We start from the raw sequence: 26,953 nt of genomic DNA on the forward strand, positions 1-26,953 counted from the left end.
CTTCATGTGGCTACTCCAATAATATATTGATTTGGTGCATTATTCAGTCTTGCTATCTGGAGACCTCGGAAATAAAATATGTTTATAGAATCGACTTTCAAATTCAAGAAATGGCAATAATGAGAATTATGTGTTATGGTTTTCTCAGCATGCAAATGCCTCTGAAGACTATAGTTCTTTCCGCATATTATTATTATTATTATTATTATTATTATTATTATTATTATTATTATTATTATTATATAGGGATTATTTTTTATTAAAATCTGGGATGTTGGTTGTTTTTCTTAATTTTTGAAATACACTAAAGAGACCAGCGGAATTCATTATCAAAAGGTCTTTGTCAAACCAAAGTTTCTAAAACTGTCACTTATTATTCTGCTGTATTTTGTTATCCGTCTCTATTTGTAGCTGTCTTGCCTTGTGTTTTTTAGGCGCATGTTTCCAAGTTACAAAGTAAAGGTGACTGGCCTCAATCCAAAACGAAATACATTCTCCTGATGGATGTAGTTCCAGCAGACGACCACCGCTACAAATTCGCTGATAACAAATGGTATGAGCATCACTATATATAGCACAATACGAATTAATGGAATACCATAGAAACAGAGCAGAGAGATTGTGAGAGTTGTATGTATATGTGTTGAACCGCTTTGTTTTTAAGTCTTGAAATGGAATTGCACTTATTGTAAATAAACACTGTACAATGTTAGAATTTTGGGAGGTATATACAGTATTGCCCAGTTTGTAATTGAGATATACGCAGGCTAAACACATACTGTTGGGTCATATTTAAGTCTGCTGTGAATTTAAATAAACACTGTCAATGCTGCAAAATTATAGCATTAACTCAAAGTGTGGTTTAAGCTTTGCTATAGAAAGGGCCTTATTAAAAAAAAAAAAAAAAAAAACATAATCGCAGAAACAAACACAATTATTATTCAATTATACTTAAAAGGCAAATAACGTTTTTTGTTTTAATAAGTTTTCGTTATTTTGTTATTTAAAGTTAAAGTTAACCTTTCATAAAATGAATTCCGCTCATCTCTTGTGTGACTCAGGTCTGTGACGGGCAAGGCAGAGCCCGCAATGCCCGGAAGGTTGTACGTGCACCCCGACTCGCCGGCCACAGGAGCGCATTGGATGAGGCAACTAGTCTCTTTCCAGAAACTGAAGCTCACCAACAACCACCTCGACCCGTTTGGACACGTAAGTATATTATGTTTCTCATTTTTCATGTAAACTAAGCTTTCTCATGGTTAATGTGATGTATTTCTAAACTATATTTTGTTGTTCAATTCATATTTAATATTAAAGTAGATGAGTCGTCCATTACTGTTGTTTGTTAATAATAATAATAATAATAATAATAATAATAATAATAATAATAATAATAATAATAATAATAATAATAATGAAAAGTAAAACATTAATATAGGCCGGGAATGGTGCCTTTATAACGTAATTAAATTATTTTTATTTGTACTATTGTTTCCTGTTTTTAGGATAATTTTACTCTTTCATGACTAAGCAACTGTCTTATTGGCCTGTTTAGGTATTCCTCCTTATACTGAAGAATAACTCTTCACGTACAAATTTGTGTTTTTTTCTTATTTCAGCATAACTTTATTCCAAATAGGATATTTAGCCGGTTGAAAATGCGCCGGTCACCTGTGACAACCTGCCCCATACTGGGGTTGGGTGTCACACGATATGGGGTTGGCTGATATAAAGTATGTTCTTGCTCTTACAGTAGACAATAATGCAACTTTTTTAAAAATAACATACAGTTTCTACTGCGTATAATGACAGAAAAAGTTGTATTTTTACTTTTTATGTGAACATAAAAATATAGACCTATATATATTTGAAATGTTGACCCATGCTACAAAATAATACCACAGCCTCCACAGAACCGGAGAACAAACAGTAAATAATTTAAATAAGCATTATATGGTGACATATCCCACATGTTGGTGTAATAAAATGTAGAGAGAAAAAATATGACTTCTTCCTATAGGATTTACATGTGACAACCAACCCCAAAAACTATGTGACAACCTGCCCCAACCCGACTTTACATGACAATTTAATTCTCTCAGTACTACTGGGAGAACCTACTGGATTTGTTTTTACACCAAAAGATAGCCAGTATCTGGTTCTGTTTAACATGGCCATCAGTTCAAACAAACTCCAATACTACTAAGAGTTATAACATAAATAACAAGATATACATTTTTTACTTTAGGTATGAAAAAAATGAAATATGTGCTAACCTTTATGTTAGATGGAATTGACCTCAAATTACAAGATGGTTGCGTTCCAGACAATAGAACAAACATTTCAGTGTTCGTGTCACCTGCCTGCACCATCTACTGTCATAGTTACGAGCACTGTGACAAGCAACCAGTGTGACGACCAACCCATGTCTCCCCTACTTTATTAAGCTGTTGAAATGTATTGTTGGTGATGAGAAGAGTAACGTTCTCTGCTAGTGGTCTATATCGATATACATCTCAAAATTAATCAGTACACCTAAAACACATGCCCTTGTTTTCATCCGGTAACCACAGCACAGTGATGTCCAAAGAATAACTACTCTGTAAAGCTGACGAATCACTTATGTTATGCTTTATGTATCTTCAGAACATTAAATATCACAGCATCTAAACAAATGCACGTGGTTTTTAACAAAGCAAAGAATGAATATGAGGCTAAACTGGAGACTTTGAAGGGCCGTTGACTTGTGTGCCAACAAGACAAATCACAGTGTCATGTAACCACAGAACGTTTGGAAATATTTAATGGGGATTTTGAGAAGGGGGTGTGGCTTTTTTCATTTTCACCTTCTTTTTCTCGCTTTCACAAAAGACTAACACAATAACGTAGGTATATAGTATAACTGTATAGTATCTTAGAAGTCAAGGGTTTCTGAGAATGCCAGAACAGTTCCATGGGAGGGGAGATCACAAGCAGATCAGCTCAGTTCTCACATGTCAATAGCAGTACATCTTTATAAGATCTGGGTTATGAAGTTCTGCTGTGTAGTTCCAGTTGACAATATACACATATCCATAAACTGTAAATGTATTTCTAAAATATATTAGTCATGGATTTGTTTGCAGCCCTTGGATTAGGATCTGAGCAAGAATGAGCACCATTATGTTATAATTACATGTGTCGCAAATACAAATAATATCGTATCTGGCTAACACATTAGGTGTTAAAAAACTTGAATAAAATGAAGGCCCGTATTAGAAACACGTTTGCAATGCTATTAACAGCATCCGTAATATCGGTGCAGATATCGATAATAGACCTTTGCGATGTCTTTCTGTTTTCTCTGGGTAATCGTCCAGTATTTTGCTATGTCAAAAAAAAAAAAAAAAAAAAAAATCAATTTGCAGGTTAGCAGTCAGTGATTAAAAACAGAACGAGAAGAATAACACCACCAGTAGGGTGAGTCGTGTGGGTTGCGAGGGCCAGCACCGGTACGCTAAGCGTATATACTGTTGTGAACATATGAGTACTGGGATATACTGAAGGTGAAAGTGTGCATGCCTTTACAAGAACAATGGGATTTCGTGTGGAAGTGTACATGCCATTACAAAGATAATGGGATTTCATGTAAATCTTGTTAATATATCGTGATCTGATTAATGTGTACAGTACGTCGCAGACATGGAGGCAAAGATGATTCAAATACTGATGCAAGCAGTAGACCTACAGTGCATTTCAATCAGGCATTTAAAAATACATACGCCTAAATCTATCTTGACACTTGTTTAACACAGTCAGTCATATTAAAAAGCAAGTTTAAAATAGTCAGTGTCTTATTTGTTATCAGTTACAACACAAGTATATTATTATTATTATTATTATTATTATTATTATTACTTTACAGAGTACTGTAATCTGTCACAAGTGTTATTTAATCTGTAGTATTTTGTATTTAATTATATCCTGATGTAACTATCACTGACACTGTTATCTGCTCCGTTATTGAATCGTATTTTGTCATATACTCGTACTTACTAGAACCGAAATCATTGTATTTTATCTTGCTCTTAATTGTATTAATACTTGTACTGTGATTCTTGAAATGTTTTTTTGTTTACGACTGTAAGTCGCCCTGGATAAGGGCGTCTGCTAAGAAATTATTATTATTATTATTATTATTATTATTATTATTATTATTATTATTATTATTATTGCGCTTTTTGTCGATACACCAGGTCTTATTCATAAAATGTGTTATTACCATTTCTGTTTTAAATTAAGTTTTGATGATTAAAAACGTTGTTATATGCATGCAGCTGCCCCAGTTTAATGTATAGGCCTATCCAAGTTTATTTAACCTCTGTAATTCTTAAATTCATCGCGTGCTGCTAATTGCATCATCTGAGTTGAGGAGTAAACTATATTCAATTCAGTCCTGCAGCATTTTTTGTCTGGTGCAGTGGATTTTGTCATTTACCAATGATAAGTTTGCAAAGAAATATTCAAACATTACCATGTTTTTTATATTTTTTTAATAAGTGAATCAGCTACAAGAAACGCCGATACAATATGTTGTGACACGTCTAGGTTAGTCTATGCCGTGCCAACTGTTAGTACGTTTTAGTTTCTCCAAGCCAGGTGCCCTGTTTAAAACTATTTGAACTGTCAGTGATTCTGCCAGTCTTTTGATTGTTTATGTATTAAGTTCTTTCAACGTGGACTTGCAGAGACATTCTACATTTAATCACAAATGTATTTGGTCTATTTAGAAAACAACTTACTGCTACAATGTATACTCATTTCTATTATTCTATTATGTCTGATATGGCTAATTCTAATGGCTTGTATTTTATCCCACAATAGCAGTAACATGGTCAGAATGAATAGTGCCTTAAAGATATTGTATGTTCAACTTGGATCTAGTAATCCATGACTCTCATACATGTAGTGAGATAACAAGACTGTTTAGTGTTGGTTTACACAAGTCCCAGGTGTATTGCGGAAGGAAGGTGGGCTGCTCATTCAAATGAGATCATTAGGCAGCCGAGCACTGCTAATGTGGTGTCTATAAAGAGCGACCCTCCATCCAAAAATAACAAATAAAGCGTTACACTGCTTGAACAGGGTTCAGACTATTGCTCCCTCGTGCGCTTTCAGAAATATATATATATATATATATATATATATATATATATATATATATATATATATATATATATATATATATATATATAGCCTATTGCTAGTTTCACATTTTATGTTTCAGTCGTAAACAGAGCTGATCTCAATACACTTTTCACTGTGAAATGTTATTGTATGAACTAGAATTGAATGCATTTTCACTTCTGTTTATTAAGCTAGTTCTCATTTAGAGCCAGTTGAACATTGCATACGTAGCAGGGTCGTTTATTTAGAGCCCTATTCTCACATGATAAACCGAGAGCGAGGCCGTTAAAGGTAAGCGCCCTCTGGGTTACAATACCGAAACAATATCCCATTCTCAACAATTCCTTTCTATGCTATGGGTGTTTTTGCTCAAAACTATAAATAAACTTGACATGCCTTTGTCAAGGAAAGTGTGTTTGAAAACAAACACTGGAACTACTTATACGCTTTTGATACCACGGCAACTAATTTAAATATATTAGTGTGTTTGTGATGCCATTTAGTGCATAGTTAATGATGTAACGATATTCCTTTCTATTTAAGCATTCAGGCATCATGGTGTTGAGTCTATGTATCCAAATATACCTATATGCCGTTGTGTGAAACGGTAAAATAATCCCATCGTTGCTGTTTAAACAAAACAATAATAAGTAAAGTCTAACCCGCCGTTCTTGGTTTATGGCAGCATTTTGAAGGCACTGAGTAGGGGATCAGCTGTCACAGAAAAAAAAACTGTTCTGTAGTAGACTGTACAATAATGAATTATTGCCAATCAATAGGTTTGGGGAAACCAGTTATCACAGGGGCGGAAGAGGGAGAGGAGATGCAATTATGTGAAAGAATAGGTCTTGTGAGAAAAGCCAGTTATTAATTGCATTGATCGTCCATGAAGCAAGGTCGATAACTTCTATGTAGTATATCAGATGAACAGCGTGACAACAGTAAACAACATCATGCTTATAGGATCATTGGGGGCCCGACTGAAACAGACGAAATTAAACAAACAGGACGTTAATGAAGTAATTCGAGTTACTGCGGGGGGGGGGGGGGGGGGGGGGGGGGGGGGGGGGGTGCTAACAAGTATGGCATTCTTCTTCTTCTTCTTCTTCTTCTTCTTCTTCTTCTTCTTCTTCTTCTTATTATTATTATTATTGTATAACACTGGTTGGTATAGCACGGCTATTTAGTGTGTATTTTTGATATCCATTAATTATTTAGTTCTATCTTGGCAAATGACTTAATCTGCAATGATGTTTCCTGCAATAATTAAAAGACTAGTTAGTGATCGAAGCGTTTACTTTAACTGAACAAACAGTAGCTTTGTAAAATGTCTTTGTAATGATATAAGATGCCTTGAAAGCGAGGGCCAATCTCCTACTGTGAGGAGGCGGCTAATGAAACGAGCCTTTAAAACATACTGATGCCCAGCCAACAATGAGGAACTTCTCAGAACAAACTGCGCTGCTAGTCTCTCAATTAGAGTCGCTGTAATGAAATTAAAAATCATTAGCTCGTTCACCGCTGATGTCTACGGCTGCACAAGATGTCAAACCAATATAGCTTAGGCCTGGGATGAGAGGGCCTCGCAAGAAAATATGACTTATTGGGAATGTGGACAGCGTAGGCCTGACGGGACAACCGCGTCTTTCTGTCGCCAAGTTGTCCAGCAACCATAATGATGACATAATACACACGAGAGAGAGAAAGAAAGAGACAGGGGAGGGAGATTTAGCTCCAATGTAAAGTGTAACATATTTCTAATTGGCAAATAAACTACTATAAGACTTACATGTTAACAGAAATAGAAACATTTCCAGTAATTCAATGGACATTGTTGTCGATATGTGTAATGTCGTGAGAAACAGAGTTAAAGAGTGAATGTAGAATTACAGCTCATCACAGGACCCAACCCCTCTTACTTAATGATTGTCAACTCCCGATCGATCAATGAAAACTGGTTCATTACTAATTACTACATAGAAATAGGTTAATCTATAAGTGGATGTCCTTCTCTCTTATCCCTCCGTGAGTTACTATTGATACATTCATTATCAAGGCTACCACATATCTATCTATCTATCTATCTATCTATCTATCTATCTATCTATCTATCTATCTATCTATCTATCTATCTATCTATCTATATATATATATATATATATATATATATATATATATATATATATATATATATATATATATATATATATATATATATGCATGCAGGATACTGTAGACATGTCCCTTAAAAAGAAGAAAACACAAGATTCATATTGCCTTCTTAGTAGTTAGCTGTGAATAATTCAGTATATAAGCGATACCTGTGCAGAAGAGTATGGACCTGAAGCAGTGTGTAGGGCAGCAGTATGGAGTAGTGGTTAGGGCTCTGGACTCTTGACCGGAGGGTCGTGGGTTTAATCCCAGGTGGTGGACACTGCTTCTGTACCCTTGCGCAAGGTACTTTACCTAGATTGCTCCAGTAAAAACCCAACTGTTTAAATGGGTAATTGTATTGTAAAAATAATGTGTAAAAAATAATGTAATTGTATGTAAAAATAATGTGATGTTTTGTAACAATTGTAAATCGTCCTGGATTACGGCGTCTGCTAAGAAATAAATAACAATGAAGCACATTACATCACTCAAAATATCAGTAGAACATAAATTATACATGAATCACATCTTAAAAGAGAGGGTGAAAAAAACATTCACATATCCAAAACAAATACAAAAAAAAAGTATTACAAATTGATGGAGCGATTGATTTTGTTATTGATATCCGAATGCAGACGACTAGGATACTGTGCCATGTTCGTTGTTTACTGCACTAACTCGATTATATATTTAACTTTTTTTTTTTTTTTTTTAGATTATATTAAACTCCATGCACAAATACCAACCAAGACTGCACATTGTGAAAGCAGACGAAAATAATGGATTCGGCTCCAAAAACACGGCCTTTTGCACTCACGTCTTTCCTGAAACGGCCTTTATCGCTGTCACATCCTACCAAAACCACAAGGTAAGAAAATGCTTTGAAACCTGTTTTAAACATAACATGGAGAAATCGAGACGTGACATCATGTATTTAAACATATTTATGGAGGTTAAATCGCTATTAAATATGCATAGAAACACAATAACACATAAAAACCGATTGCACACTTTAAAATAAAGACCGCATATCAATATACACGGCAATGGACGTACTGTTAATTGTGCTCTTCCATTAATATGGATTTTTTGTACTTTTCATTCAATATAATACTCTACCATAGTATAGTTAATTTAATCTGTATCTAGAAACATGTGTTTAAGTCCTACGAAGTATGATTCGTTAGACAGTATTATTGGTTCTAAATAAAATAATAATAAAAAATTAAATTGAATGTAAGCATCTTTTATAGGTTTAAACATGCGGTGTACCGTATACGTAGCTACTATAACTACATATGCTAAGCAAATAGGACACTGTGTATTAGTTAGTGGGTATTTTCGAAATCTGGTAGTCATGTTGTTCTCACTGGCCATATATTTGATTTTAGGTACTGGGACATTTTAGTTAACAGTCCATTTTCTATATTTATGTTTCGGGCAACAGATACAGCTGTGAATTACAATTTAGTAAGCCATAATTCACATAAACCGGTTACTAAATCCCAACCCGGAGTATACAGCACTATGACAAAGCCATCATTTATATCTGGAGTTCTTGACTGTCCCGGGGCAGGATTAATCCAGAGCTGTTTGGTGGTTTAGCACCTCGAATTAATAATGGCAGCATTGCATGTAAACAGATCTACTTCAAGGCATTTTATATTAGTACAATACGGGTTGATTTAAATAGCAATTACACGAAGGTAGAATCAGAGGAGCGCTTCAAAAATCTAGCCTTTGAAACAGCTGTTAACTTTAGAGGCGAAACGTTGAAGTTATATATATATATATATATATATATATATATATATATATATATATATATATATATATATATATATATATATATATATATCATCATCATCATCATCATGCGTCTCTCATCCACGTTGCTTTTATATATATATAAAAAAAATCCAGCAAAATCAGGTTATCAGAATCAAAATTACACAGTACACAGCAACACCCACCCGATGTCAATCTATACGTTAATTGTCATTATATATATTATATGAGATATATATATATATATATATATATATATATATATATATATATATATATATATATATATCCTAAACTGGCAATGTTCAAACACAGCGACAAGCATCATATCTAAAGGAACCAGATTTCAGACAGAGCGATATCAATTCGACTCTTAGGACTTTCTTCTTTGAAATCACTGAAAGGCTGATTAATTTGCTTTCCATTTGTGAGTATCCCGTCTCTTGAATAGTATAAAGTTGACTTCCTTTGGTTTGGTTAACGATGTGTCAAAATGGAACATTGCAATTGTACACAGGCCCAAAATTCTCACTGTTTTCCTTGAAAAACTGAAAAATGAAATACGATTTGATCTCAAATAATTTAAAATAATTTAACTCCCTACCCACCAAACGCCCTGTTTACCTCTCCTGAAAGAACACGTTTTACTTCGAGTATTTATTGCTATGTGTTAACGTTGTTTGCATTGAGCATCCTACGTAAAATAGCTTAAAAATAAAATGCAACTAAAAATAAGCACCTGTATCCAAATATTGATTCACTTACGCAGCAGTGTGGAGTAGTGGTTAGGGCTCTGGACTCTTGACCGGAGGGTCGTGGTTTCAATCCCCAGGTGGGGACACTGCTGCTGTACCCTTGAGCAAGGTGCTTTACCTAAATTGCTCTAGTAAAAACCCAACTGTATAAATGTGTAATTGTAAGTCGCCCTGGATAAGGGCGTCTGCTAATAAATTAATAATAATAATGATGCCTTTTAGATCAAACCGCACGAAAGAGGTTTATTCAACACTGACAAATGTAACGAGATCAAGTATTGTAGTTTTGCAAGGGTCGACAAGCAGTTCCGCTGTTATCTCAAAGCAAAGAAGCGTGTGCTTTTACTCGGAAAGGAGTCTCTCGACTGCATTGCAATAATAAATGGTGTTTTCTACAATAATTTTGTATTTTGCTTGAGGGTGTTTTCCTTGTGCATTTGGTTGTTTAACCTCTATACATTCGATAATTGACATTACAAATGCTGTATATAACAACCAATAACCTCGTTGATGGGGACATAACTGTAAATTAGTAATTGGTAATGAAAATACTTTGTAGTCAGCAATATTTTCTAACTGGTCATTTGAATGAATACACTTACTTTTGTTTGTTACCTTTTAGGTTTAAGGAAAATTAAGGCAACAGATTGGACAGTTTGTTAAATCGTTATATATGTATTAAAATCTGAAGAAAAATATATTTAATATATAAACACAGGGTGTAGGCAATATGTTTTAAATATATTTTAATGATTTATTTTAATTTGATAGTTGCCAATTGTTTTCAAAATATACTATGTATACAATATAAATAAACGTGTTTAAGACGAGTTCAACAGATTCAAATTATTATCAGAAAGTTCTACGTCCTGTAGACAAACGCACGGCGATCCTCAAAACTTGCCTAATCGGTCGAGTGCACGGTTACAGAGGCTTTCGTTTACAACACTTTCTATTGACAGCAACACATTTCGAGATGATTGATAAACTGCGTAACTTTCACATTTGATTTTCTTCTTGGTTAAAATCGAAAATTGCCATGATAAGTAGTTTGAGTAAAAAGTTTGTGCTAATGCATAGACTATGTATTAACTAATTTAGTTTAAACACAAGTATCCCATACTTGCATATACAAATCAATTCAACTCGATAGTGTAAAGATCGCATAGAATATAAATATGCATATATGCTATTTCTAAATGACCTAAAAATGAGCTAATCACTTTGTGTTTAAATAAATATATGGGACTCAAACAGCAGCGAAACAATAAAAGTTTATTTGGAACTTCAGCTTTGCCACAAAGCACAGTTCATTTTAAAAACGTGTTTTATTCTACGGGTATGACTATCATTATGTTGAAAAGTAGAATGAACACCATCAATCACTTAATGCGTGTTTCTTTTTTTTAGTTTATTCCAAACATCTACACGGGTTGAAAGTAAGGGGAGAAAGATGAGCATTCTACCTATAGTGCCGGTCAAAAAAAAAGAAAAAGAATATTTACTATGGAATTTGTTGAACCTTTAATGGAATCGCCAGGGCATATCAGGAGAAAATAACGCGTCTATTCTCTTTTTGTCCCATTAATATCGAACCCTGTGGAATTGTGCTAATTTTAAAGTACTTTTTTAATACTTTGTTCTACATAACTTTTTATATGAGCGCCATCTTTAAACACTATAATTTTACATCATTTTTATATTGATAATATCTCATAATGATAACATACTAAAGACTAAAATTGTTTAAAGATGGTATTCAAATAGAAAGGTACAGATCTACCTATACCCTGGTAGTTCCAATGAAGATAAAACAATTTCTGTAGTAAATAAATCATTTTGGCTGCCACTTGTTCACAACATGTTTATCTCTTTTCTTGAAAATTAGACAGCTGTTTTTCCCGTAAATAAAACTTACAGAGACCAAGATCATCAGCAATATGGCTTCTGCCCCAACTTAGTTGTTTATTACTATTGATTGCGATGTAATCCAAATTCACTGGAGTTGCAAAAAGAAAATATGTTTATTCTTGATTCAAATTGCGCCCTGCGTGTGTGTGTGTGTGTGTTTGTGTGTGTGTGTGTGTGTGTGTGTGTGTGTGTGTGTGTGTGTGTGTGTGTGTGTGTGTGTTTGTATCTTATAATAATAATTGTTCAAGGCTTGGGAACGGTAATAAAGGGGCGAGGTGAGACATATATGAACAGTATACCTGCCAATCAAAACGATGTATCCCATTTAAAACAGGAAATGTAAACGTAAGCCATCCAAAGAGAAGAAATAATGATATCCTCTCCTTCCGTGGGATTTCTTGGCAATTATTCTCATTAAGTTTTATAGCATTGGGCTGGAAATCACCAAGATGCATTTGTAGTTTTTTGGGATATCCACAGTGGTGCTTTTTTCCAAAAATTGAGCTCAAGAACAAGGGTGTTGTTGCTTAGAGACGCTGTTACATACCAGGTCAGGTTCCCAAGGAACAAAAAAGGTCGTTCATGTTATTGTGCATTTCAAGTCATCTATTAGCCTACATGGAAAATCTGCTCCAAAATAAATCGCAATGTCGGAAATAATAGTTGTATGGGATACTTTTTAGACTGGATTGTGTTTTCTATCTAAAATACCCTTTTCTCCTGAAAAAAACAGATCGATACGACTAATAGTATTAACAGTATCATATAATTAATAATAATTTTCAAGTAGTATTCACAGATGCCACTGTCAGCCTACATGTTTTCTTCTCAAACCTGCATCAATATTTCTATGAAAATTATTATTAGTTAGTCACTTAGGATTCTAGGGGTTGAACAGCTGCTGCTGTAGAGTCACTTACACCTCGGTTTTATGTCTCATCCAGAATTGGCTCCCCTTGCACTTATTTTCATACATTGAAATGGAAGAAAATTCATCCAGTGTGTAACTTGATATGATTAAGATGTTTTTACTGATTAACATCAGTTCTGAAGAGATCATTTGGGTGTTAGCATCAGGGGCGTTGATTTTCATAGTATAACTATTATTATGACAATTAGTCCAGGTAGCATTGATACATATTGGTCAGGGCAGACCAAATCTAATGGAGTATGACCCCAAATCTAGCAGTAAGTACATATTTTACAGCAGCATACAATTCCAAAGATGCTATGATTTACTGTTGCAATGGTCGTGTCTTACATTTCTTATGAGAAAAATTACAATCCGAAAGATATTTATTGAATTAATCATCAATCCCCCATTAATTATTTAATTATTGTGTGTGTGTGTGTATTCCAGTATGTATCGTGTATGTATGCATGCATTGATGGAGAATACACCTCGTGAGTAATCATGCAATGCATTAAACTAATCGTGTTAAATTAGGTATACACAAAAGTTTAGGACAATTAAATGTATTCAATAGTCGAAGTGCATTTTAAGATGATAGGCTTTTCCTTTTAATAAGGAGGTTCCATTCTCCTAATGTTTCGTGCATGCTCTTCCTCTACTGGTTAACCACCAGTGGAACTTGTAATCGTTCCAGCCTTAACAGCCGAGGTGTGTTCAACACCCTTCTCCCACTCATTAACTGCAGGCCACAACTGGAACACACCTCCAACCATGTCCAACATCCAAGTGTGAAACAGAGATAAGCGAACACACCACTTGCATATATATATATATATATATATATATATATATATATATATATATATATATATATATATATATATATTCCACACTTGCATGTTGGACATGATTGGAGGCATGTCGTATGTTTTATTTGTGAGTATCCTTAAAATGATATATTAGGGACAACTTGGCTTGTTTGGTTTTATTACTTGTATATCATACTACTACTACTACTACTGATAATAATAATAATAATAATAATAATAATAATAATAATAATAATAATAATAATAATAATAAAGTGGGCTGAACCATAGTCCACGCTTTTAAAACAAATCACGTGTAATAGAAAAATGCCGTTTAAAAGGAATCACTTAAGTTTTAAAATGTCCACATCTGCAAAAGCGCGGTTCTCCTATACATTTTGAACAATTACAAATAAAGGCCGTTTCATTTGAAACTTAATGTTCTCCATTAAACCCTTTTTTATCGATTTCCAATTGCAAGGAGGGCTGATGGGACAATAAAGCAAAATAATGAGACAATATTGCGTACAGTCCAATAGTAACACGATTCAGTTACAGTTCTGCAGCCAGTTGAAAGAAATCACAATGACTGGAAGTAACCCGTTCATAGGGGTTAATCAAGACCATGTAGATGCTGTTGTTGTTGTTTTCAGGGGGTTACGTGTAGTTTAGATTTTCTGTATTTTTGATAACTTACGAAACGCCTGTGTTATGTCTTTATGTCACATGAACATTATTTTTTGGGGGGGCGCATACATGGTATGGACTTGGATTTGAATGCCTTACTCCGTTGGACGTATTAAAACGTGTTGTTCATCATTTCATGAGTCATATGTATTTATGCATGCATTGACTGGTTTCGCCAACCCTAACCTTGCTTTAAAATAATATCCACGAAATCAGCAATGTTTTTAATAAAGAGAAAAGCATTGTCCAGTTCTCATTTAAATATATCAATACAAGCGAGTCAAGTCGCGAATGCCCTTACCACGTGTCACTATGTTACATCTGGTACATATAGGCTATTTCCAATTGAACTCGATTTGCTCAACAAGCGGTTTAAACATTGAGTTAACCTTACAGCTTTTAAATATATTTTACCACTTTAGACTGCAATCTTTATTTTGATCTCAAAGCCTACCTCACATATTTAAAATAAACATTACAATGTTTATTTTGTATCTGTTGCATGTGATTTTTGTTAAATTCTTAAGGGTGTAGGCTACTTTACATTTGTGAGGGCATCTTCTCAAAGCTTTTTGGGTTGTAATTTTACATTTTTTTTTTAAAAGCAAAAATATATCTGGTAATGTAATAAACACACTTTCAGAGTATTAAAGCACGTTATTATTTGTTTATTTAGCCGACGCCTTTATCCAAGGCGACTTACAGAGACTCGGGTGTATGAACTGTGCATCAGCTGCAGTCACTTACAATTACGTCTCACCCGAAAGACGGAGTAAAACGTTTTGAGAATAGTCCAGTATCTTTGCATAGAATCCGTGAACTAATTCTAAAGATCCTGTGTAACGTGCAGCATGAACAAGAAGTTAAAAGAAATTTCATTATATTCCTAACACGTCTTTAGATGTTCCTAAGCCTTTAGATGTGGATACACCTCATACCAAGCCATGCAGCCAGCCAGATTCCCTCATATAAATGACATCACAGCCAGGTACTTAACCAGGGGATTGCAATGTTTTTTTGTGGGTCACATGGTATGATTTCAGCTTGACAAATGGAGTTTGAACTTCAGCACCTTAAGTTATTAGGTACCAGGAAGACACGGCAACCATCTATACACGTTGACTTTACAATATCTACGTATTTCAAACTGGAGATCACGTTGAATGGAATTTTAAGTCTACAGTAAGATAACCAATAAAAACAGTCATATAACAAGAACCCTGCTATGCATGATTTTGACAAACGCTTATGATACAATAATGCGCCGATTATTCAACTGTAGATGTTGGCTAATTCGATTGCTTCCACGAGTTACACAACTATTTAAAGTTGGCCTACGCCATGTATTGTATTAAGGTGTAGAATGTTTGCAGACTTGTCATTAAATCAGTATTTCATATTTATATGTCTTCTTATTAAAACAATTCAACGTGTGTATTTATTTAACAAGACGTTTTAAATTAAAACATGAAACAAAAAAACGCCCACAGCTTATTGCCAACATTGAAATGTCCAAAACCAAAATTCGTGTAGACGAAAACAACAGACTCGGTTTATATTGCTGGCTGTCTCTTTTATACAATTAAATACACATGAGTTTATTTCAGCACACTGGACAGTTTGGGCTGTGTCTCTTCGCTGGAAATAGATAACCCCAATAAAGTGGGGATTTTATTTGAAAACACGGAAGAGAATCAGACATTCTTACATTTGTTTTAATGGTTTAAAACGGGTGTAATTTACATTTGTGAGAGCATGCCTCTCCTCAAACCTTTTTCGGTTTGTAATTTACCAACATTTGTAAAAGCAGAAGCATATTCTAGTATTGTAATAAACACACTTTCTTCACGTTAAACGAAACTACTAGCGTGGACACAACAACGTTTTTAAAATTTCACAAAACATTGGCTATAATAAATGACTGCACGAGAGTAGTCCAGTCTATTAGCATAAAATTCATGAACTAATTCTGATGATCTTGTGTAACATGCAACATAATCAAGGAGTTAAAACAAATCTAATTATATTCCTAACACGTAGTTCAAGGCAGTCCTGCATCGGGTCGGATACCCCCAGCCCCCGCCAATGCAGGAATGTGAACTTTTTCGCTGTTTGCGTTTTGATTGTGGGTCAGAAAATGTAATTTTCGGGTCAGGCGCGGGTATGAATCATCAAAAATGTTTTGTGTGCCCTTTCAGTGTACTCGTCTGCAACCCTTTCCCAAATAGCGTTTCAGAAGGTAAACGGATTTCCTGTACCAAAGCAGGAGGCGAGTAGAGAGGAGTCGTCTCACTAAGCAGTGTTCTCGGTTTGTTTAGCTGCTTGTTTGATTCATAGCAAGATTATTTTATCACGTAGTCATGTAGTGCAAGGGGCTCCAACCCTGGTCCCGGAGAGCTACTGGGTCTTCTGGTTTTCGGTTCAGCCGAGATCTCAGTTACTTAATTCCACCAAATATTGGCTAAATTAGTCAAGATTAACAGGTGTTCCAGATCTTAAGACATTGATCATGTAAAGACATCTAGAAAACCTGCAGGACTGGGGCTCTCCAGGACTAGGAGTGGAGAGCCCTGATAGTAGTGGATAATAGTTCGAGAGGTAAATCAGAAGTGTGGAATTCGTTTGGAATCATAGCAAATGGAAATAACGAACATGTGACTGGATGCTTGTAAAACCTGTCATCATGTACATGTGTATGAGCCACAAAACAGGTACAGCATCTCTGCGAAAGCACAGGTGTAGCTCCCTTTCAACTGGTGGCACAAAAGGAACAGACAGGTATTTTATAGTAAAGCAGAGATAGTTAATACATATCAATCTGTGGAGAATGGTAGAGATATCTGCGTGTGAATGTGAGAGCGTGAGTCAGTCGACGCAGGCAGTCGGTAAAGGGATTGTAATTAAAAAAAAATGTGGGTCACGTTGTGATTTCAGCTTGAAAAATGGAGTTTGAACGTCAGCACCTTAAGTTAATAGGTACCATTAAGACACAGCAACCATCTATACACGTTGACTTTACAATATCTGCGTATTTCAAACTGGAGATCTTACGTTGAATGGAATTTTAAGTCTACAAAGATAACCAATAAAAATAGTCCTACACAAGAACCCTGCTATGCATGATTTTGACAAACGCTTAATGATACAATAACGCGTCGATTATTCAACTGTATGATGTTGGCTAATTCGATTGCTTCCACTAGTTACTCGGCTATTTACAGTGGGCCTACGTCATGTATTATATTAAGGCGTAGAATATTTGCAGACTTCTGTCATTAAATCAGTATTTCATATTTATATTTCTTCTTAGTAAAACAATTCAAAGTGTGGATTTATTTAACAAGACATTTTAAATTAAAATATGAAACAAAAACGCCCACAACGTATTGCCAACATTGAAATGTCCAAAACCACAATCCGTGTAGACAAGAGAAAATAACAGACTCGGTTTATATTGCTGACTGTCTCTTTTATACAATTAAATACACATGAGTTTATTCAGCACATTTTGACCGTGTCTCTTCGCTGGAAATAGTAAAAAATATCCAAAGGAAGTGGGAAAACACGGACGAGAATCAGAAATTCTTAAATTTCTTCTTCTTCTTCTTCTTCTTCTTCTTCTTCTTCTTCTTCTTCTTCTTCTTCTTCTTCTTCTTCTTCTCTTTGTTTTATAGATCACACAGCTAAAAATTGAGAACAACCCGTTCGCAAAAGGTTTTCGTGGAAGCGATGATATGGAATTGCACAGGATGTCAAGAATGCCAAGGTAAGCACCGCACTGGGCAGTGCCGAGAAATATCCACTGTAAACCGACGGTTTTTTTCTTTAGTTACAGCCAGTGATTAGCTTGGCCAAGCTTAAGCTTCACAGCATAAACAATACAAAATGGAAATTATAGTGCTAACTCTTGAACATAATGGTCATAAATTCACATGAATTTAAATACAATATAATAAAAAAATCTTAACATAAGAAAAATAAGAACATGAGAAATGTTTGAGAACGAGAAAAGTCCATTTGGCATATCAAGGGTCATCCCTTGTTAGCACACCATTCTTCCCTACTGGGGGAAACTAATTTAAAAGCACATAATCTTGTCTTTTTTTAAAAGTTCCCAGTGTTTTAGATCCTACTACTTCACCTGGTTGGCAATTCCATGCATTTATAACTCTCTGTGTAAAAAAGTGCTTCCACCTATGCCCTTCTTCACTCTGTGCTAAATTTGAAGTAGTGTCTTGGTTTAACTTTAATTAATGTACAATTATAGGAAAAGCATAGAAAGACTACTAAATTACTGTGCAAATTGGCTTTTATACGGGTTCCAAAACGATTGGCTTATGATTTTCGTACACTAATATCATACAGTTTGCTATACTGGTAGTATGTCTTGATCTGTGACTTATATAGTACTCTATATAAAACTAGCATTTCTGTTAATTTTATATTGAACTATATGTTTCCTTTCAGTATTTCCCAGAACACTTATCCTATAGCCTATAATTACATAGATACATTGGCGTATTAATTAAGATTAATTTCATCTGCTCCAGTTTGTGGTTTGTGGATTAAACAGCAATTCCATGGCTAAACAGTTTCCCCCATTGATACTGAGGAGCCAGACTATGTATTTTCCACTGTTAGTCTCTATTGTAATAAGCCTTACAACATTGACACTTGTTAATGAACTTGGCTTAAAATGAAATATAATGGAAGAATAAGTGATGAGACAAAATGGGGAGGGAGTGTTACTCTTCAGAGATTTGCACCCCTTATTTCTATGTTCTAGTGTATTGTGTTGATTTTGAGTTTTATTTTACTCTGCACAGTATATTGTTTACTATTAAACATTCATTGGGAAAGAAAATCGTTTCATGTTTTTGTTTCAAGAGTCAAGAATCAGCAGAACTTTTGTAAACAAGAAATAAAGCTTTGAGTTTACTACATTCAAATCGTTTAGTGTTTATGACAATTAACTATTGTCCAATAAATATTGAAATATTGAAAACGCCAAATGAATCTCTTACACATGTACGATTTAACAGTGAATTAAGCAATGTCATGGATTATTATTAAAACGTGCAGTATGGAGCGAGTGCTGTATTAAATTGTGCAGTATGGAGCGACTGCTGTATTAAATTGTGCAGTATGGAGCGAGTGCTGTAATAACAGGAGTGCTGTATACGGTTATGTCTTGTTTTCAGTAAGGAGTACCCAGTGGTCCCTCGCAGCACAGTCAGACAGAGAGTGGGCTCCAATCAAAGCCCTTTCGGGGGTGATGTGAGAGGTCTGCCCACTCCCTCTAACCTGGGCTCCCAGTACCAGTGTGAAAATGGAGTCTCCAGCACCTCCCAGGACCTGCTGCCCCAAAGCAGCCCCTACCCCCTACCCCACGAGCACAGCCAGATCTACCATTGCAAGAGGAAAGGTAACGGCTGAAATCAGTTTTAGCAGAACAATGTCACAGCTGCATAACTTCTAGCATGTAAGATTGTACATCAATTGATGAAACAACCTTTTGAGTTTCCAGTATGCTAGACGTTACAGATGGATTGAGTCCCTTCTAGTATTTTTTTCTTTTGAAGAGAATTGGTAGATATCTCTCTCTCTTTCTCTCTCTCTCTCTCTGCCCTATATATATATATATATATATATATATATATATATATATATATATATATATATATATATATATATATATATATATATATATATATATTAAGATGCTATGCAACTACTTAACTCTTGATAAATATCAGGATACAATTTAAACAGGAGCCAAGAGTAAGAGTTTAGTAGAAAATTATAAATATACTAATTAATACAGATAGTAATCTTTGAAATCCAAAGAGACCTTTTGCCCAGCACTGTTAGCACAGTAATGGCATAGCTGATTTTAAGTTAAAAGACAATCCTGTAGTATTGCCTCGTTACTAATAATGTATTACACTGCATAGGGCATGATCCCATTGCTATTAAGATTGTACATGGCGTGACTCTAATACGTTTAAGATTGTACATGGCGTGACTCTAATAGTTATAAGATTGTACATGGCATTGCTCCAATAGTTATAAGACTATAGTCTGTTTTGTTTTTTATGGCATAGCTAATTGGTTCTGTTGTGTAAATACTTGTCATTTAGAGGCTCAGCATGAGTTCTTTAATCTCTGCCACTCCATGGAAATTACTTGAGTAGGATGCTGTTGGCATCTCATGTACTAGTGCGGCATAACTGGCTGGTTCTTGCTTCAGTCAGCAGACTCTTCCCCAACAATCAAAGGAAACACATAATCTGGGGTTAGTGAAACCACCCATAGAGACAGCAGGTCAGGAAGTTGATGGGGGTCGCTGCACAGAGACAAATCAATCCATAATCCTGTCTCAATCGAGATTTAAAAGTTGGCAAAACAAGGAACGAAATGTTGAGAACCCCCCAGCCCTGGAATCCAAGGCCAGTGAAGAAGCAGCAGTCATAGCTCCTTGATCTCCTGGTAGAGCCAGGGTCTGGGTCAGGGGTCTCTCTTCTCTGTTCTCTTCACTGGGAGTCACACTTCTAGCTGCTGTATACAGAACAGCCCATGCCAGACTCCTGCCTTTCATTGAGACAGTGATACAGTACGTAATCCCCCATGAGACACATACAAGCAAGATTTAAACCAAATATGAAATCATTCTGAATTGCTATTGCTAATGTACTGTGCAAATGACAATATTATAATTAGTAGTAAATGTTTACATCTTTATAAACAACAGGAGTTTGCAGACTTGTAATCTTGAGCAATAATGTTCCTCCTTTGTTAAAAAATAAAACTTCAGCCTATTTTACAAGTTCAGAGTTTTTAATTTCATGCAATGTTTATTTTATTAAAAAGTGCTATGCTCTTGTAGTTTATAGGGTCACAAGAATCCCTCTATAAAATGTACAGCCTTATAATGTTCGGTTGGGTATACATAACTCATTATATGACTCAATTTTATCTACTGTAGTTTATGATATTATTAAAAATGTTATGCAATATTTAGTGAAAAATCCCTAAAGTTTCCCCTAAGTTTTCTTCTTAGTTCTTGTCTCTTTATCTTGGAATTATCCATACACTTAGAGGATTGTAGTTTACTTCCTATAGTAAATAATGTGAAGATTAAAGTAAATTCAGTAACCTCCCTCCTCCCAAATATATGTCAACATTCAAGAGTAATGATATGTAAATATGTATCCTTAAATTACTTTGTATTCAGTTTTACAGTACGTATTTGTTTATTTATTTCATTGCTCAATCGTTTGTGAATGTATCAATACAGAAAATTTAAACAAATTCAGAACTTCAGACAAAAGGTTAAGAGTTGAATAATCTGTTTAAATCAGAAACCTGTTGGTTACTGGTCTAAAGTTCTGTACAGCCAAATAGTGCCACCTATAGGAGAAAGGCCTCACCACAGGAAGGTAACTGAATAGTGCTAAGCAATCAGGCACACTTACATAGACACTGAAAAATACATGTTGTCAGAAAGCTTATCTACAAGAAAGATGTCTCTTTAGTATCATTCGTATGTCATGATTGATTGTTTAAAGCTATATGTAAATAGTTTAATGTGGTAAAATATTTCAGAACTATTGGGAGGTACCACTTATGAAGAATTCTAATAACATTCATAACTATGAAACATTCAGTGGCAGAAATACTGAAAGAAACATAATGCATTTCAACAAGGAGTCGGTGCAAGACATGGATAAAGAGTTTTAGTCAAAATGTTTGTCATTGAACTTATTACGTTACTTTTAGTATTTCTAACAACAATAATAAGTGACATTGATAAAGACTACTTCTTGAAATATTTGTATAACTTTAAGGTTTAAGGTTAATTTAAATACCACTAAAGTAATGATTTGAGTTGTTATTGTTCTATGTTAACATATACATGTTAACATATTCATATAATAATAACCTGTCTAAATCTGATTTAATGAAACTGATACTATGAATGCTGGTCACCAAGCTCAAGTGTATTTAGAACTAGAACTCAAACTAAGCATAGCAGTGAATCTGAAAACCTGGTTACCCATTTAATCACAAACTTAACTGGGTGTCGTTTTGTCTCTCTGCAGTAGAGGAAGAGTGTCAGCCAGGAGACCACACATACAAGAAAGCGTACATCGAGAACTCTCCTAGCGATGAGGACTCCTACTACCGAGCAGGGGGCTACTCCCATCCACCAGGATTGAGTGCTGCCTCCTACAGGACTGAGTCGGCACAGCGCCAGGCCTGCATGTATGCCAGCTCATCACAAGCGGCAGAGCCTGTGCCTAGTCTGGAGGACATTAGCTGCAACACCTGGGCCGCCGTGCCACCCTACAGTGGATGCCCAGTGACTGCCATACAGCCGATGGAAAGGCTGCCATACCAGCACTTCTCTGCCCACTTCACTTCCGGTCCACTCATGCCCAGGCTTAGTGGAGTGGCCAGCCATGCCTCTCCCCAGATCACAGACACCCACAGCATGTACCAGAGCTCCGTGCCCCACCAGCCCATCGCTCGGCAGTGCATACCCCAGACGGGCATCCAGTCCCCCAGCAGCGGACTCCAAGGCAGTGAGTACCTGTACTCCCACGGCATGCCACGCAATCTCTCCCCCCATCAGTATCACTCCGTCCATGGGGTCAGCATCGTGCCAGAGTGGAACGAGACCAGCTAATCAGAAAGGGGGAAGGAGGGCAAGAAAAATAAGGTGAAATCAAATGACGTTAATCAATGTTTGCATTTCACAAGAACAAAGCTGCCTTTGAAAATGATACACAATGCTGCTTAAACGGCCACTGAAGATCTGCTTTGGTTTCTACTGTGTTTTCAATACGCCGCCCTTTTGAGACTCCATATAAAAATGTTAAACAGGAGCCACAAAATCAATTTTAAGAAGGACATCAAAAGGTGTCAGATGAAGGCTTTGATTTGCCATCCGACAATAACATCGCAGGTTGATTGGAAGCCAAAAACTTTTACCTGCAGATAAAAGAATCGAGGTCAGCAAAAGAGCCACAGATCTGAAATCTGAGACGTGCAACTTTAAACGGCCAAATGGTATTCACTTCACTCCTGCCTGTGTTTTCATTGTAATCTTTTGCATTTTTTTTCTTAGAACTATGAACCGTTACACTCCGTTCACACTATTAAGTTGCAAAGTGTGGCAGGCTGGTCCTAGTATGTTTTGGCACAACATAACTTTTATTTATTGGCATCTGTGTCTGCAACACACAGGGGCCAAGTCAACTGCAGGTACAATAAATGCACAGCTACAGATCATAGAACTACGAGACATGCTCTAGTGCAGAACTCTTTCCCACATATTTTGTAATATTTAGTGATCACTTTTTGGGAAACACCAGTTGGACTATAAAGTTTAAAGAATGGCATTAACTCTGCAACTGTTAAGATCAATAAAATAGACCTCAATGCATCAGAAAAAGGATAGATTCTCTTGGTACTAAATAGGTTAATTGCACTTTTTCACAGAAGTGACACAAAGTGTCAAGTTACTTTATAGCTAATCTCTGGTCTAATGTAAATTACAGTGGACAGGAAATAAAGTTACTGTGTGATTGACTCTACCCTATGATTGCCAATTGCTACAGTTGAGATAAAGTCAAGCATGCCTACACCAGTATTATTAAGTGATAAGTCAGGCGTTTACGTTGTACTCACCATACATCTACCTACATGTTTAGTTAGCTACAGTAAACTTGTATAAATTGAATAGATTTATGGGATTTTTAAAGAAATATATAGAAATGAAATATTATTTTTGCAGTAATTGCATGGATCAGATTGTTCAAGTCAATCATACATTGTAAGCTAGACAAAGGCTGAAATGTTATAGCAGAAATGTTTGTCTTCTTATCATTTTTTGCTCACATTCTCTAAAAAAAATCACAAAGCCCTTAAAAAGTTTGCTTTTAACCAACAATGATAAAAGCCTAGTAGCACAGTAAAAACATGACAAACCACCAAGATATATATAAATCTAAACATAAGCTATATTATTGATATTCAAGTCTAGCATAATCATCAAACTACTGTGGTAAAAGCATAACAACTGTGGTAAACTATGGTAAACCAATGTACACGCATGAGGGGATGGTACGCAGAAGTGAAAATTTCTCAAATCTTATAAGGGAATTAAATACTGGCATTAATGTCACTCCAAAGAAAGATTTAAGTCTGTTTTAGACAGCTCTGTCTTTATAAACAGTGTCACCAAACAGGCAGTTTTTTGTCCTATAGAATTTTTGAACCTCCCTGGAAAAAAAAGACAAAAAATGAAATAAACTGATGTGTTTCACAAGCAAAGCATTTAGATCTAAGAAGAAAAAAGAAAAAGGAACAGCTGAAATGGCTCATCCACTTAAAACAACCCAGCAGTACTTATAAACAGTGTGATGCTGATGAATGTCCTAGTGTTCTTGAAGCTGTTTTTTTTTATTTTCTACTCCTTTATTGTCTGCTCTTGCACAGCTGATTTCTTTTCCATATTTCGCTGGCATTTCTTCCAGTCTAAACAAAACCAGATACGTTTTTCAAGCTAGCCACTCCAAGGGTTAGAGATTGGCATCTCTGTAATTAAATTCAACATCCAAACCTGTAATCAAAAGCACTTGAACACTGAAGGAGAAATGTCTGACTATGCATAAAATGGAAAACAAACTGACAAATAAATAAAAAAACATCTATCGCACAGTTTACCAGTGTACATGGAAGGTGTTGAATGATGACGCAGGTCCTACGGTGCCAATGCCTGGCTGCATTCACACATATAGTGCCTGGTCACTGTATCACATATCAGGTTGGGTCGCTCTTTTCCCTTAATCACAGCCTTGGCACAATGTAACATCCATGAGGTGCTAGATAATGTCTCAAGGGATCGGTTCAATCTTGAAGACATTACACAATTGCCAAGCTAGGCAGAGGATCATAATGACATATGCGTCTTTCAAGTTCATCGCAAACATGCTCAGTTAGATTGAGATCTGAGGATTGTGGTGGCTATGGAAGATGCCTGGTGTCAAGCTCCTCAGACCATTTGTGCACAATTGTGACACGGTGGATAGGTGCATTATTGAAAGCATTGGGTGAAATTGAACCATAATTAAGTAAATTGCTTGTCCCCATACCAGGGCAATGTCTAAGCCAATCGGGTGGACAGGTTATTCTAATGTGGCCAGGCAGTTTAAGTTTCTGATCCACTAGTTGTGGGAGTCATCCTGAACTACTGAATCTAAAGGGCAGAACACAGCATTTTCACCTTTTAGTGGATGTCAAAAAAAAAATACTTGATTTGTTTCACAAACCCTGTTTAGCGCTAATCTTGGACCACCTTACCTAAAATAACATTAGGCTGTCCTGGATTCGTGCTGATCAGGCTCTGTTAGTCTCTGTTTACAACAGTAAAAGAGCATCCAGGTTAAACTTGATTGAAACAAATCCCTGATGAATTGATAAAGAGAGAGAGCAGGGTGGAATTCAGCTGCAGTCAGACCCGTCTTACTAGGCAGGTCAACAGAAAACTAACAAAAAAGGAAGGCATCTGAAAACAGCAACTAGTTAGTGACTAGTTAAAGAGTTATCGGCTAACTGTTCATTCTGATTTCATTCAGTAATGTGTTTCTCATTCTATGATACTCTAACCTACTCACCATGCTTATCGGTATTGAATTCCTGTCGTACAGACCATATTTAAAAAAAAAAAAAAACGGTCCTGGCCTTGTACTTCCACTGAATATCATATACAATCACAGGGAATGTCTGTTTTATTCTGAGGAGCTGCTAAGTTCCTTAATTATCATGCCTGAAAAATAATAACAGCGATCAGTGTGTTTAAAGAGATCTGCAAAGTACAGCCTCAGTTTCTCTCAAACACCTTTGTATGTTCCCTTTTTTTTTATAACATTTCTAGTTTTGCTTGTTTTTTTGTTTTTGTTTTTTGTAAGAGTTATTGTAAGGAGAAATGGTGATTAAAAAAAACACAAAAAGATTAAATTATGTATCAAGCAATAAGTATTGTTTATTGAAAAATGAAATACAACAGTTGCTTGTATTAAGTATTAGTATTGTTCTTGTTCATAGTATTTATTGTTCTAGCATTATACAAACCAATTGTTTCTAGTTTGTTGGAAATCATATATTGTTAGAATTTTTTAAAAGAACAAAAAAGAAGTGGAAACAAATGTGTTATAGAAGTCTGGTTAAAATTTAATTGTTGTATAAAGAGATGGATTACTTTGTTGTTTTGGGTGTAAATAAACACAAATGTATATACAGAACTGCAATAAATTTAAAGAACGTTTTGGACTATTCACACTGACTGTTTTCTTAACATCTTTTTATTTTTCTGCTACTGCCTTCAAACATGATTATGTAGGCAATGGGGCAACACTACCACACATGCAAATCAATTGAACAAATAATTCAAATGTAGACACAAAAAGGTTTGGACGTTTCACCTTCTAATGTTATAAAGACAAATACTTCTCATCTAAACATGAATGTTAGCCCTAGCCAGGCCACACACTTTGAGATAGTGTCTTCACATTTGGTATACAGCTGCCTTCTATGATTCTCTCAGTCACCTTTAATTACTAGTGTCGTTCAATACAAATTAACCCATTTCGGGTCACTTTTGTCATATTTCAGAAATACTACACATATCTAACAAAATAATTTCATTAAATCTTATCTAATATACAATACCACCACTTCATAGAGCTGACAGTTTCCTATATGAA

General features: G+C 35.4%; 1 protein-coding gene across 1 annotated transcript; it reads left to right on the forward strand.

The window, feature by feature from the left end:
* Positions 1 to 438: 438 nt before the first annotated feature.
* LOC117427598 (T-box transcription factor TBX5) lies at positions 439 to 26,514 on the forward strand. The gene is made up of 6 exons (XM_058994820.1): positions 439 to 553; positions 1,062 to 1,209; positions 8,036 to 8,188; positions 17,858 to 17,949; positions 19,385 to 19,608; positions 22,286 to 26,514. Exons 1-6 carry the CDS (start codon positions 501 to 503, stop codon positions 22,870 to 22,872), a joined length of 1,257 nt encoding a protein of 418 aa, XP_058850803.1. The 5' UTR covers positions 439 to 500; the 3' UTR covers positions 22,873 to 26,514.
* The last annotated feature ends 439 nt before the right edge of the window (positions 26,515 to 26,953 follow it).

The sequence above is a fragment of the Acipenser ruthenus genome, chromosome 21 (genome assembly GCF_902713425.1).
Source record: "Acipenser ruthenus chromosome 21, fAciRut3.2 maternal haplotype, whole genome shotgun sequence".
Lineage (NCBI taxonomy): Eukaryota > Metazoa > Chordata > Actinopteri > Acipenseriformes > Acipenseridae > Acipenser > Acipenser ruthenus.

Bases quoted from the DNA above. Each gene is read 5' to 3' on its own strand.
- LOC117427598 (XM_058994820.1), top strand. From the start codon at position 501: ATGGATGTAGTTCCAGCAGACGACCACCGCTACAAATTCGCTGATAAC. The intron at 1,210-8,035 runs GTAAGTATATTA...TTTTTTTTTTAG, and splicing joins ACCTCGACCCGTTTGGACAC to ATTATATTAAACTCCATGCA. The intron at 17,950-19,384 runs GTAAGCACCGCA...TCTTGTTTTCAG, and splicing joins AGGATGTCAAGAATGCCAAG to TAAGGAGTACCCAGTGGTCC.